The sequence below is a fragment of the Cydia fagiglandana genome, chromosome 18, assembly GCF_963556715.1.
Source record: "Cydia fagiglandana chromosome 18, ilCydFagi1.1, whole genome shotgun sequence".
NCBI classification, from domain to species: Eukaryota; Metazoa; Arthropoda; class Insecta; order Lepidoptera; family Tortricidae; genus Cydia; species Cydia fagiglandana.
Genome location: NC_085949.1, coordinates 16165811 through 16179344, shown reverse-complemented (window position 1 = coordinate 16179344; position 13534 = coordinate 16165811). Strand labels below are relative to the sequence as shown.

The window sequence follows — 13534 nt, the reverse complement described above, 5'->3', positions numbered from 1 at the left end:
TTCAGATTTGGATCGTGAGTTGTAGTAGGTGGCGATCACAATAGATCAGGGATGGTCGCAGTGATACATAGGCTGTGAAGCCTTACATATCTCCTAACAAGAACAAGGATGAGTTCTGTTGCACCAAAGCGTCTGCGTTCAACAGTTTGTACACCGCTATTGGATTTGCATAAGTCACGACGAAGTGTTATGTGACATTCAAAAGGTCAAATGCTGGGATTTTGAATTAATAACACTGTTAACAACATTCTAGGGTTAGCTATAAAATTATTTCAATTTAAAAGTACTAGTAATTGTTACTTTTTTGCCTTAAAGGGTTTATTTAAATAAAAATTCATAGTTTCGAAACTTAACTTTAATATTAAACTAAATAAAAACTATTTACACATTTTTTGGTATTAAGTTGAATATAATTGCTTGAATACAAGTAACAGTAGCTGTCATAATAAACAAAACTCGCATTTTATGTAATAAACATAATGTTCGAACAATAGTGACATATTATTAACATAATACAATGTCTTTTATATTATATTTAGAGGGAGTTATGAGACATTTAAGCACCTTGGCGTAGCAAGATCTACCTTGACTCGCATTAGGATAGACAATACTAAAACCTGGAACGCCATACGTCATTAAAATATGACTCATTGATATCTCGTAAACCATTAATATAGATATCTAGATTCTAGGGACTGGCTTTACGGGCAATAATAATAAGTAATGAGGCATGACAGGGGCCAGTATAGCGGTGTGAAACCACTACAACGCGATTGGTTGACGAGTTCGCATCACACACGCGAATGGTTGACGAGATCGCATTACGCGCGCTATTGGTCGCCACTAGTTGCGTTAGACTGCACGATTGGCTGGAATTCGTGAGTAACACCGCTTAACTAGTACCATTTTTAGTGCATGTAACGCCCGTCCTTAAATATTATAATACGTCAATGACATAAACTAAAGGACCATGCGCATCGGAAGGTCTGCCATCTTGAGACTCAATCTTATACTCGACATTAACACCACGCCAATAAGCAGGAGCCTCCGGTGTTGCCTACTGTTCATACACACTCCCAATTCCACAATTTCACACAAACTTTCCAATCACTGTACAGTTCAACTCTCAACTCTATCCACTAAACAATAAGGTTCACTAGCTTTTATCAAGTTTCCGCACAACGCCGGGCGGCGGTGATGTAAGCACTTTCTTGGAGAGCCGCACCTGCCCCGACACGGGGTCGCGGCCGAAGTACTTCACTTGGATCTCGGAGCCCACGTCCAGGCCTAATACGGATGGGTGCATTATCTGAAAAATAACGAATATATTTTTTCTCAAAAATGGACGGCAAAGTCGACTTTACCGTTTAAAAAATAGGTCGCGAAGCGCTTAGTTTATGGTCAGTCAAAAATTAAAAAGTTAAAAACATTGCAGTCTCGATTTTGGGACTGCAATGTTGCATACAAATTCCATTATTTTGTCGTGTTCCAAACTTTTTAAAAGTTGAAATGGCCATATCAAATGAAGGCACAGGCCCATTAAACAGCCAAATAGATGATTAGGACCGCGACTATTTAGTTGTCTCAAATAGGTTGGCGTATTTTCGGCAGAAAAATACACTCCTATTTTTTTATTAAAAAAATAAAAAGGCGGCAAGGGCTTTTTTCTGTGAAAATAAATACGTAAGAACGTTGCTTTTGTAAAATATTTCTATGATATTTATATTTCTTGCACCATTTTTGAGAAAAGCACTCGGCTGGAAGGCTACTTGCTGGCTTCGGATTCAATTAAACGGACTCCCAAGGTCGTCCGTTTAAAACGAATTCTCAGCCTGCAAGTAGCTACTTCCGAGCCTCGACAATAATGTACTATAAACTTCCTAAACTGAAAATCGTAGTTCAAGACCAAAAATAGCAAGACAATGTCTTGAACTATGATTGTTGATGAACCAATAATTGAAATCAATCAGTTTAAAAATCCTAGATGTAGTGATCTCAAAAACCTTGAATTTATAAATGGCGCTGAACTAAGCCTAGTATTGATTACTACTAGGAGGAATGCTGAAAGTATTTGTGAATTAAGCACAATATGCACCACCGCTCACTAAAACCCCGATGTCCTTGACCTCGACCTTGGCTTTATTACTTTAACTAGTAAATAATGTAGAAAGTATACCTTTCTATGGTCCAACTGTGAATTATGCACTAACGCCGGCGCCATGCCGGGGTACAAGATCACCAGAACCCCGATGTCCTTGACCTCGACCTTGGCTTTATTACTTTAACTACTAAATAATGTAGAAAGTATACCTTTCTATGGTCCAACTGTGAATTATGCACCAACGCCGGCGCCATGCCGGGGTACAAGGTCACCAGAACCCCGATGTCCTTGACCTCGACCTTGGCTTTATTACTTTAACTACTAAATAATGTAGAAAGTATACCTTTCTATGGTCCAACTATGAACTATGCACCATTCCGGGATACAAGGTCACCAGAACCCCAATGTCCTTGACCTCGACTTTGGCTTTATTTCTTTAACTATTAAATAATGTAGAAAATATACCTTTCTATGGTCCAACTGTGAACTATGCACCAACGCCGGCACCATTCCGGGATACAAGGTCACCAGAACCCCAATGTCCTTGACCTCGACTTTGGCTTTATTTCTTTAACTATTAAATAATGTAGAACGTATACCTTTCTATGGTCCAACTGTGAATTATGCACTAACGCCGGCGCCATGCCGGGGTACAAGGTCACCAGAACCCCGATGTCCTTGACCTCGACGACCTTGGCTTTATAGATAGCGCCGAACTCCAACTCGGGAGTTCTCTCGGCGCTGAGCCACGAGTCTATGCGGGCGCGGGCCTCGTCCATCGCGGCTTGGGACGGCGCGAACACGCTGTATTTAGTTTCGTCTATTGGGGTAATCTGCAAAAAAGATATTTGTATGCAACTTATTTGTAAATATATTTGTTGCTCACCATAATACATACTAAATTTACTGTGGGGAATATAAAAAAATGTGAGACTGACGTGACAAGGACAAACAATAATAGCGCGTTCGCTGCTACTCCTACTGAAAGATACATAAGACTATCCCGTTCGGTCATTTCCCCCCACCCCTCATGCCTGATCCAGTTATATAGAACTAGCACAGAATTAATAATAGTACTATGTACAGAAGATTTACTCTCTTAACAAAACGCGCCTGTTACGATTAGGACAGATATGACCGCTAGGTGGCGACAGCGCCACGCGCGGCTTATGGCTCCTCTACACGATGGGCCAACGCCGGCCACTCCAAGGGACGCAGCCATGCGGTGGAATGAGATAGCAATATCACTTGCTCCCTTTAACGCATAAATGAGTCCGTTGGAGTAGCCGGCATTGGGCCATCGTGTAAAGAAGCCATTAGGGCTAGCCACCAAAATAGGTATTTGACGGACCTGTTGCAAATCGACGAAATCGCGGAGTGAGCCACGCCTGGTACAGTCAGCAGCATAAGTTGCTAAGCGGGTCAGCTGTTCAAAATGATCTTGACGCGACTTTATTGTTAAGAGAATAAGATCGTGTCAAGGTAATTTTGAACACCTCGCCCGCGTAGCTACTTCTGCTGCTGAATGTACTAGATTCATGATGTGGTGTGTACCTGTACTCCGGTTTCGACGTAAAGCTTCTTCAGGTTGCCGCCGCCGAGACCGAGCAGCTTCGCTCGTTTGTGGACTTCCACCTCCAACTCTTCCATCACGGGCATGTTTTCTTTACGGCCTTGCCTGCGGAAAAATATAAACTTAAGTTTTTGGCTTTTCTGGATATAGATCCTTAGATTGCTGAACGCTTGTATTCTTCTAAAACAGACCTTAAGTTTTTAGGGTTCCGTACCCAAAGGGTAAAACGGGACCCTATTACTAAGACTTCGCTGTCCGTCCTTCCGTCCGTCCGTCTGTCACCAGGCTGTATCTCACGAACCGTGATAGCTAGACAGTTGAAATTTTCACAGATGATGTATTTCTGTTGCCGCTATAACAACAAATACTAAAAACAGAATAAAATAAAGATTTAAATGGGGCTCCCATACAAAAAACGTGATTTTTGACCAAAGTTAAGCAACGTCGGGAGTGGTCAGTACTTGGATGGGTGACCGTTTTTTTTTGCTTTTTTTTTTTGCATTATGGTACGGAACCCTTCGTGCGCGAGTCCGACTCGCACTTGCCCGGTTTTTTAGGGTCCTGTACCCAAAGGATCGAGTCCGAAACACCAGGCTGCGCTTTAAAATTCGAATAATGGACGTAGCTCGCAAAGCGGCTAAGTTAAAATGGGACTGGGCTGGTCATGTCTGCCGAATGCCGGACGACTTGTGGGCCAAGTTAACCACAGAGTGGGAGCCCCACGAGTCTAACCGGGGAGCCGGCAGGCCTCGTCGGAGATGGCGGGATAACTTGGACTCCTTCTTGAGAGGCTGGCCAGATATTGCACTAAATAGAGACGAGTGGAGAAAGAGGGGGGAGGCCTTTGCCCAGCAGTGGGACACAGTGGGCTCTATTACTGAGACAGCAATGTCCGTCTGTCTGACTGTCTGTCACCAGGCTGCATCTCATGAACAGTGATAGTGAATTTTCACAGATGATGTATTTCTGTTGCCGCTATAAAAACAAATACTAAAAAGTACGGAACCCTCGGTGGGCGAGTCCGACTCGCACTTGGCCGGTTTTGTTAACAGTTATTCTCACCTGGGTTGACTGATGCACTGGTTCATAATACCAATGATGGCGATGGCGAGGAGTCTTATTGCCAAGCGAGCACGAAGCGAGGTCTCTGTTTCAGCTAGAGGAAAAATGCTTTCTAATGTCTAGCTGTCCTCTACAGATCGTATTTCTAAACCGATTTTCATGAAAATTCGATAGTTTTACAGAATCTTTCTCACCTGGGTTGACTGATGCACTGGTTCATAATACCAATGATGTCGCTCTTGGCGTCGCAGGCCCTCTGCACCGACTCCATGACGACCTTGAGCGGCAGACCCGGCAGCTTGACGTCTGCCTGCAGCGCGGTGATGCCTCTTCTTGCTACTTACCTTGTCTCTCGCATATCATTAGAAAGAGAGAGAGCAGCGCGCTTTGTTCTATATGCAGCGTAGTTAAAAAGAGACAAAGACATTTTATAATGCATCGCGCTCTCTCTATAATTTGCGCAAAATAGGTAGACAGAGTCAATGATGTTGCAATGATTTTCCAGGCAATGAATGAGGAGTTTTCTTGAAATTTTTTCTATAAACAAGATATGAAAGCGAGGTTGAGTCTCATTGCCAAGCGAGCACGAAGGGAGGTCTCTCTTACAGCTCGAGTAAAAATGCTGTGCAATATCCAGCTGTTCTCCTCTACAGATCGTATTTCTAAACCGATTCTCATGAAAATTCGATAGTTTTACGGAATCTTTCTCACCTGGGTTGACTGATGCACTGATTCATAATAGCAATGATGTCGCTCTTTGCGTCGCAGGCCCTCTGCACCGACTCCATGACGACCTTGAGCGGCAGACCCGGCAGCTTGACGTCTGCTTGCAGCGCCGTGATGCCTCTACTGGTGCCTGCCACTTTGAAGTCCATGTCGCCCATGTAGTCTTCTATGCCCTGGGGAATTGAAGTAAATTCTATTTAGTTCTTGTAACTTGTAAAGCATATTTGGGTCAAAGACAATTTAGTATAGAGGCGGAATGTCAAAGTAAATTTTGTAGCCACAGTAAATTTACACATGATTAACAGTACACCATTCGACTTTGATCCTTGTTCTTTCACTGATGTGTTTTTATTAAATGTCAAAAATCGCCATCTACATGAGCAAAGAACAAGGATTAAAGTCAATTTACTGTTACACTTCATTTTGCTTTATAGTATTTGTTGTTATAGGGGCAACAGAAATACATTTGTGAAAATTTGAACTGTCTTGCTATTACGGCTCATGAATTACAGTCTGGTGACAGACAGACAGAAGGACAGCGGTCTTAGTAATAGGGTCCCGTTTTTACCCATTGGGTCCGGAACCCTAAAAAGGATGTCATCTCGACCTCTGGTATTATTTAGGGACTCACTCACTAACAAATCCGTGAGTATCCTGTAGTCGGCCACATGCGAGTTGCCGTCGGCGCGCGTGACGAGGCCGATGGCGACGCCGGCGGCGGGGCCGGCGAGCGGCACGCCGGCGTCCAGCAGCGCGAGGGAGCCGCCGCATACGGACGCCATTGAGCTGGAACCTAAAAACAACTTTAATTTTATTTATTTATTTTTATATAAAAAAGATAAATTCACCAATCGTGCAAGCTTCCTTTTAGTTTACATGCATAGAAGTGCTGTTCTTGTGCTTTGCTGACAATTCGTAACACTTCGATTGTTAAAAATGTCAACCGACCATTGTTGAATTGAATTGAACCGACCGCACAGTTACAGTGTAATAATAGACCTTAATTATTTCAATAAGGTTTTAGATGGGGTGCGGGTGTTATAAAATATGGTGGCTTACAAAGTCAGAAATTCTTACTTTACTACATTATGCATTTAGTGTACTGACAAAATATTAGATTACATAAATTACTATAAGACATAAATAGGAATATAATACTAACTACAATTAAAATAACTAAAACTAAAAATTAAAAATACCTATCAAAATTTGGTGCCCTCGGGAGGGTGCCCAACACGCAGGCAGCGTTCCCGCGCTGGATTGCGATGGCAATTCACTGCGCGAGAAAGCTGCCTGCGCGGGGGTCACCCGTTGCCTCCCTCAACCTTTTCCCAAGCCCTTCCCGAACCTTACTTTACTTGAGTTTTGAGTTATATTGAATTAATAAAGTCAATATCATAAACTTCAACTTCTTTGGCTTCAGGGCTTCAATATTATCTATTTTTGCTCTAAAAGCCTGTATACATATACATGTATCTGTACCTACATAAGTCCTACACTGGAACATGCGACACAACTGAAAACCGTCGTGTCGCCGAAATAATTTTTTAGCTCGTAAGATTTTACTATTGTATGTATGTTAGTTTATAAGGTACGTATCTATGGGCCTCAGTTGCCTGATAATAAATGATATTTGATTCGATTTGATAATTATCAGTACCCGAACTATGAACCAATTAATCTCTAGACATGTATTAGGTATGTTAAGTAAGTAAAAATGTAATATATAAACAAGTTTTAGTCCAAAAACTCAGCTGCCGCCTACTAGAAAATCACTGTGCAACTTTTTTCCCATACACCTGCGATGAATGCTACATCCATAAGAGATAAGTTTGAGTACCTAATGTAGTAACTACGTACCATTAGATTCTAGCACCTCCGCAGTGAGCCGCACGGCGTAGGGCTGCGGCGGCACCACGGGCAGCAGCCCTCTCTCGGCGAGCGCGCCGTGCCCCGCCTCGAGTATGAACCCAGTTACCGTTAGACTCCAGTACTTCAGCAGTGAGCCGCACGGCGTAGGGCTGCGGCGGCACCACGGGCAGCAGCCCGCGCTCCGCCAGCGCGCCGTGCCCCGCCTCGCGGCGCCCGGGCGCCCCGCCGCGGCCCACCTCGCCGGTCGCGTACGACGGGAACTCGTAGTGGAGGAAGAAGCTTTTCTCTTTTATACCGCTGGAAAAATATTACATGTTCATTTTGACATTTGTCAAGAACTAGCTTTTGCCTGGAATTAGTGACAGCAGCTAAAGTATAGCGCCTGGATAAAGTCTAATGGCAATCATTCCCTTCGAGCATACGCTTACGAGGCAATTCATTAACGCTTTCAATTCCACCTCCGTTTGCACTCTCTTCAGGGAAGGACATAAAAACATTCCTATGTCCTTCCCCGGGATTCAAACTATCTCTACCCTCCTAAGACCCAAAGTTATTTTTGCAGCTTTGCATTTGGAACCTTCTTTTATTCCGTTATAGTTCAAATTTCGATTTTAATTTGTTCTTTTTAAATGAACTCAGGACCTAGAAGGCTATACCAAATTTCAACTAAATCAATTCAGCAGTTTAAACGTGAAATAGTAACAGACACAGACACAGACAGATAGACACACTTTCGCCTTTATAATATCATTATATGACAATGGATGATTTATGCGTATGAGCAATTCGATATGAAGACTTACCTAGTGAGCATAGTGAGTGTGTCCATCTTTAATGCACTCTCCGGGGAATCGAAAGCGACTGTGCAGAGCACCTGGGTTTGCCCGCGCTGGAACACCGCGCTGCCGTGCAAAGGCTCGTATAGACCCACCTAAAATACAATACTTATAAATTATTGCTCTTGAAAACAGTCAGAAAACACTGAAATCCATCAACTACATATACAGGGTGTAATCGTTAAGTGTAGCCAGGTGATAATGCCGTAAATATAACAGATATCAGAAAACTTCAAATTGATCTCGAAAGTGCGTTACCCAATGAGTAAAATTACATTAGTAACTTTTTTAAATAAAAGCAGAAATATCCCAAACATCAACTTCAAACCCTCCCATACATTTAGTACGACGACTCACCCCTCAAACAACGTCGGTGTCGTAACGTAAGAGATAAAATTGCTTGAGATTCATTATTTGCGATAATGAACTGTAATAAAATAATAAAACTACCGTTTATGAAATAATAAACCTAACATTTATTTTTTAAGGAAGTCCAGTCCAGTTAGACAGATCCAACCTCCTGCCATCACATCTTGTATCCGTCTCAAATATCATGTCTCTAAAAGTCTGCTGAAGATGGCTATTGAAGCATTCCTGCAGCTGACCAGGGTCGCCTTTTCAGACCTGGTGGAGGACTATCTGATAGTCTGATAGACACCATACATACCTGGCAACTGATCTTCCTAAGTTCATCCAGCTGTCTGCCATCACATCTTGTATCCGTCTCAAAGATCATATCTCTAAAGGTCTGGCGCAGATGCCTGTTAAAGCATTCCTGCAGCTGACCAGGGTCGCCTTCCTGGAGTTGGTTGAGGACTATCTGATAGTCTGATAGACACCATACATACCTGGCAACTGATCTTCCTAAGCTCATCCAGCCGTCTGTCATCACATCTTGTATCCGTCTCAATTTCATATCCCGAAATGTCTGCTGAAGATGACTGTTGAAACATTCTTGCAGCTGCCCAGGGTCGCCTTCTTGGAGCTCGTCAAGGACTATCTAATAGTCTGATAGACACCATACATACCTGGCAACTGATCTTCCTAAGCTCATCCAGCTGCCTGCCATCACATCTTGTATCGGTCTCAAAGATCATATCCCGAAACGTCTGACGAAGATGACTGTTGAAGCATTCCTGCAGCTGACCAGGATCGCCTTCTTCTCGGAGCTGGTCGAGGACTGTCTGCCGAAGGTCTGATATTGCTATGTCGCGGGAGGTTTTGTCGTGGGAGTAGTCACTGGGAAAAAAATTATAACAATTTTTTTCTACATGTTATTTCATCCTACGTAATAAATAAGTGATGAAATAGTGAGATAGTGAGTTACAGAGAAGTAGAGGAAGAAAATAATGCTAATAGGAAAAAGAAAACGAAATGGTGGTGGTGTATATTTATTTCTAAGATACTTTTCATTTTGATGTGATTTTATTTTTATTAATTTTAGTTTTGACCCATAGTCTGGATACATCATAACTACTTTACTGGTAAAAGGTTGCACACTTGTGCTACAAGCAACTAGGAAGAAGAGTGAGGCGCGTCTTCATGGATGGCACAAATTGTACAATTGTATTTGCTTTCATTTTACATAATATGTAGGTATTATTTTAACCCTCAATTTTGACCGCAATAGACCTCAACTGGCGTGGCATTCAATGGGTTAATGCAAATAGATATAGATAATATACTACCAGAAGTATTAGAACAAATAAAATCTTCTTCTTCCTCACGTTATCCTGGCATTTTCGCCACGGCTCATGGGAGCCTGGGGTCCGCTTGACAACTAATCCAAAGAATTGACGTAGGCAATAGTTTTTACGAAAGCGACTACCATCTGACCTGACCCAGAGGGGAAACTAGGCCTTATTGGGATTAGTCCGGTTTCCTCGCGATGTTTTCCTTCACCGAAAAGCAACTGGTAAACATCGAATGATTAGAAGTACATATTAGAACAAATTAAATAATTTTTAGAAAATAGCAAAAAATGGTCACGAAAAGAAGAGAATGCAAACTGACTGTCAAGAAATTAGCCTCACCTAAGAATTTCTCTAATCTTCATAGTAGACAAGGTCTTGACAGCGTCCACAACGTTCTGAGGGACGGGTAGCTGCGTGTCGTACTCTCTCTTCGCCTTGCCGTGGTCCTTTTGCAATTTCTCGATGCCGCGGACTATGTGCATTGCTTCTTTGGTTCCTGAGCATAAAGGTGAGCATTTTTATGAAATAAGGCTAGGCTACTGTTGTCAAATACGTGCTCTTAGTTTATGCATTACGATACGAATGAAAAAGTAGGAAATTCGCAACGAGTGGCGATAAATTAAAACACGACCCAAGGGAGCCTCGCTAGGAAGCGACCAAGCTGCTTCGCGCGGCAATTTTCACGAGAGGCAGCTGGTTCGGTCTGGACCCGCCTACTGCAGGCGTATTATGGATGGTTTTATCCACGTGATAAAATAAGTGTCCCTTACTAACACCGCGGTATAGAATGACGGACACCGTTATATCACGCTGTCACGTAGACAAGAACGACCATCATATCCGTACTGGATTACATTTTAGAATGTGACAAAATGAACTTACCATACCTGTTTTGATGGCCTTGAGCAGATCCTGCTGTAGTATGTCATTGGCGCTGCCTTCCAGCATCACGACCAGGTTCTGTGAGGTTGCGGCTACTACTAAGTTTAACTGGGAAGTCTGTAGGTCCTTGCGGGTCGGGTTGATGATCACTTCGTTGTCTATTAAGCCTAGCCTGGAAAGGGAAATAAATATAAAAAACCGGCCAAGTGCGAGTCGGACTCGCGCACGAAAATCACGTTTGCTGTATGGGAGCTCCACTGAAATATTTATTATATTTTTAGTTCTTGTTATAGCAGCAACAGAAATACATCATCTGTGAAAATTTCAAATGTGTAGGTATCACGGTTCATGAGATACAGCCACTGTCACTGTCTGTCTCTCTTATTGCAGACTTAAAGCTTTTTCCTATCGGATTTTGCTGAATACGCGTCGATATATCTGGTGACCCTTACCCAAGGCTCGGAACCGGTTTTTTCTGCATACAAAAAATACCGGTATTATTTTGTTCTTTTTCGTTGTTTGGTTTGTTATTTTATTTTCAATGGGACAATCTAATAATACTAAATTGTTACCTAAATGCATGATTCAGTCCTACGTAAAAAGCATAAAATAATTAAAAATATTGGCCTATTTCGGGTTTTTCATAAAAACCAGTTCCGAGCCTTGCCCTTACCTGACAGCCCCAATAGGTCCATTCCACGGCACATCTGACAACGCCAAAGCAGCACTGGCAGCATTGATGGCAACCGTCTCTGGAGGGTTCGTCGAGTCTACAGCCAGCATGTTGCAGACGATTTGTGTGTCGTAGAAGTAGTTGTTCGGGAAGAGAGGCCGGAGCGAGCGGTCTATCAGGCGCGACGTGAGAATTTCGCGTTCTGTGGGGCCTGGTGGGAATATTTCTCATTAAGACCAAATATTTGTCAATCAAGAAAAAATATGCCATTTAACATTTATTGGCGTGAATGATGGCACCGCTATCCTAGGAAATCAGAGCTTTAAATATTATTAATATTATAGCCTCTTTATTTCCTCCCATTTCTTCCATAAATGTCTGTGTTTGGCATTGTACACCCAGTGTTTGTACATTCAGCTTTAAATATAATGTGCATCAACCCATTTTGCCATAATAGCTGAATAGAAAATTGGAAACTTAATATACTGATTTTAAGGAGTTCCCTACAAAAAACCCTAAGAACTGACACATGGGGGTGTAAGGTAAAGGGTTAAATAATTTAACTCTCAACCAAAAAAAAGTGATTGCCATTATGTTTTTTCGGCGATTTCGTCGCTTTGCAACAGGTAGCTACAAGTACATCAGTCCCACACCAATTTTGGTGGCTAGCCATAAGCCACGCATGGCGCTGTCGCCACCTAGCGGTCATATCTGTTGTAATCGTAACAGACGCATTTTGTTAGAGAGTGAATCTTCTGTACCTAGTACTATTATTTATTCTGTGCTTATGATTTGGTAGTAGAGTCATAAATACTGCTTGCAGTCTGTCAAACAAGGCGCACCTACCCAGTTCTCTCCTCAAGAAATTAGTAGGTATCCGTCCTGCTGCGGCTGCTTTCTGCCTGTAGTCCACAACCAGCGGCAGGAACGAACTGCTACTCTGCTTGGCTCTGGACACCACTGTTGCCAGCACACTGGTGTTCCCGAGCGTAGCCACACAGGCGCCGTCGGCGAAGCGCGCATACTGACCCGTTGATAGCTTTAGTGAAGTTCTGCATATGAAAATAAATTATTTATTCACATTTTCATAACGCTACTTTGTTTAGAGGCTGTTAAAATGCATGTTACCGTTAACAATAACTAAATTACTTAAGGGATTTGGAGGGATACAGTTCCAATGTTAGTAAATGTTATGTTAACCTAACATAACCTAAAAATGTGAATACTTACTCATTTGAAAATGGGATGTCTATCTTTCCCACCGACGCTTGTGTTGAGAGAACATTACAATGGAAACATGCCCTTGCTTTTAATTTAGATAGAAGCCTGTGTTTGGATAACATCTTAATATTTCGGCAATGGGTCAAGGAAGGGCATTAATAACAAATACACCAGTATATCAAACCGAACGGCCTTTAGCTGTATACACTTTAAAAGGGTAATCTAATTTATTTTAGAAATAAAGGAAGAAAGACCGGAAATATTCATAAAATCAAAAATCCTATAATAATTTTTAACTCTTCGCTTTTCCTGCCGATTTTCTTTTTCCAATTCCAATAGACGTTTTTTGACGTTACAAACTTGTTTTAAGGTTCAAGTAGATTGAAATCGTTTTTTACATTTTTTTACTAAGCATGTTTTGCATATATTATTAAAATTTAAAGAAAATGAGTTGAAGTTTTTCAAGTTATTCACACGGAAAAGTGAAATAATATATTTTATGTAAATATTTTAAATATTAAAAAAAATAAGTCATTGTAAAACCTTAATATTTTTAAACGAGTATAGAAACGCCTTTAAAACGTCAGATACGTTTTATTACTGCAATTGCAAAACGGCAATTCAAATGCAAAAAGATGGTTGTAAATACTTTAAAATCCTATTAAAAAAAGCAGGCTATCTTCTCAAATTAGAAAAATGCAACAGGAATTTTCGTTTATGCCAAAGTTGGTTCAAATACACGTCTAATGCAATATCTTTATTAACGTTAATTAAACGCTCTAGCATGTCAAACTATTGTCAAACATATACTGCGTCAAGCAGATCTTGTCAGTAGAAAAAGGCGGCAAATTTGAAAAATGTAGGCGCGAAGGGTTATCGTCCCATAGAAAATTT

At 41.7% G+C, this 13534-nt stretch overlaps 1 protein-coding gene across 1 annotated transcript; it reads right to left on the bottom strand.

Moving 5' to 3' along the window:
• Positions 1-395: 395 nt before the first annotated feature.
• On the bottom strand, positions 396-12962 carry LOC134673421 (polyribonucleotide nucleotidyltransferase 1, mitochondrial). The gene is made up of 13 exons (XM_063531407.1): positions 12650-12962; positions 12266-12471; positions 11420-11630; positions 10752-10918; positions 10204-10360; positions 9199-9409; positions 8138-8265; positions 7441-7631; positions 6098-6255; positions 5448-5635; positions 3656-3779; positions 2701-2934; positions 396-1309 (listed from the first exon to the last, which is right to left on the bottom strand). The coding sequence occupies exons 1-13, from the start codon at positions 12760-12762 to the stop codon at positions 1157-1159; spliced, it is 2241 nt and encodes a 746-aa protein (XP_063387477.1). The 5' UTR covers positions 12763-12962; the 3' UTR covers positions 396-1156.
• Positions 12963-13534: the final 572 nt, after the last annotated feature.

What these genes read in the sequence shown, in the direction of transcription:
- LOC134673421 (XM_063531407.1), bottom strand. Translation starts at nt 12,762, where the DNA reads ATGTTATCCAAACACAGGCTTCTATCTAAATTAAAAGCAAGGGCATGT. An exon ending in GACATCCCATTTTCAAATGA is followed by an intron (nt 12,472 to 12,649) that starts GTAAGTATTCAC and finishes TTTCATATGCAG; the next exon opens with AACTTCACTAAAGCTATCAA. An exon ending in TTTCTTGAGGAGAGAACTGG is followed by an intron (nt 11,631 to 12,265) that starts GTAGGTGCGCCT and finishes TATTCCCACCAG; the next exon opens with GCCCCACAGAACGCGAAATT.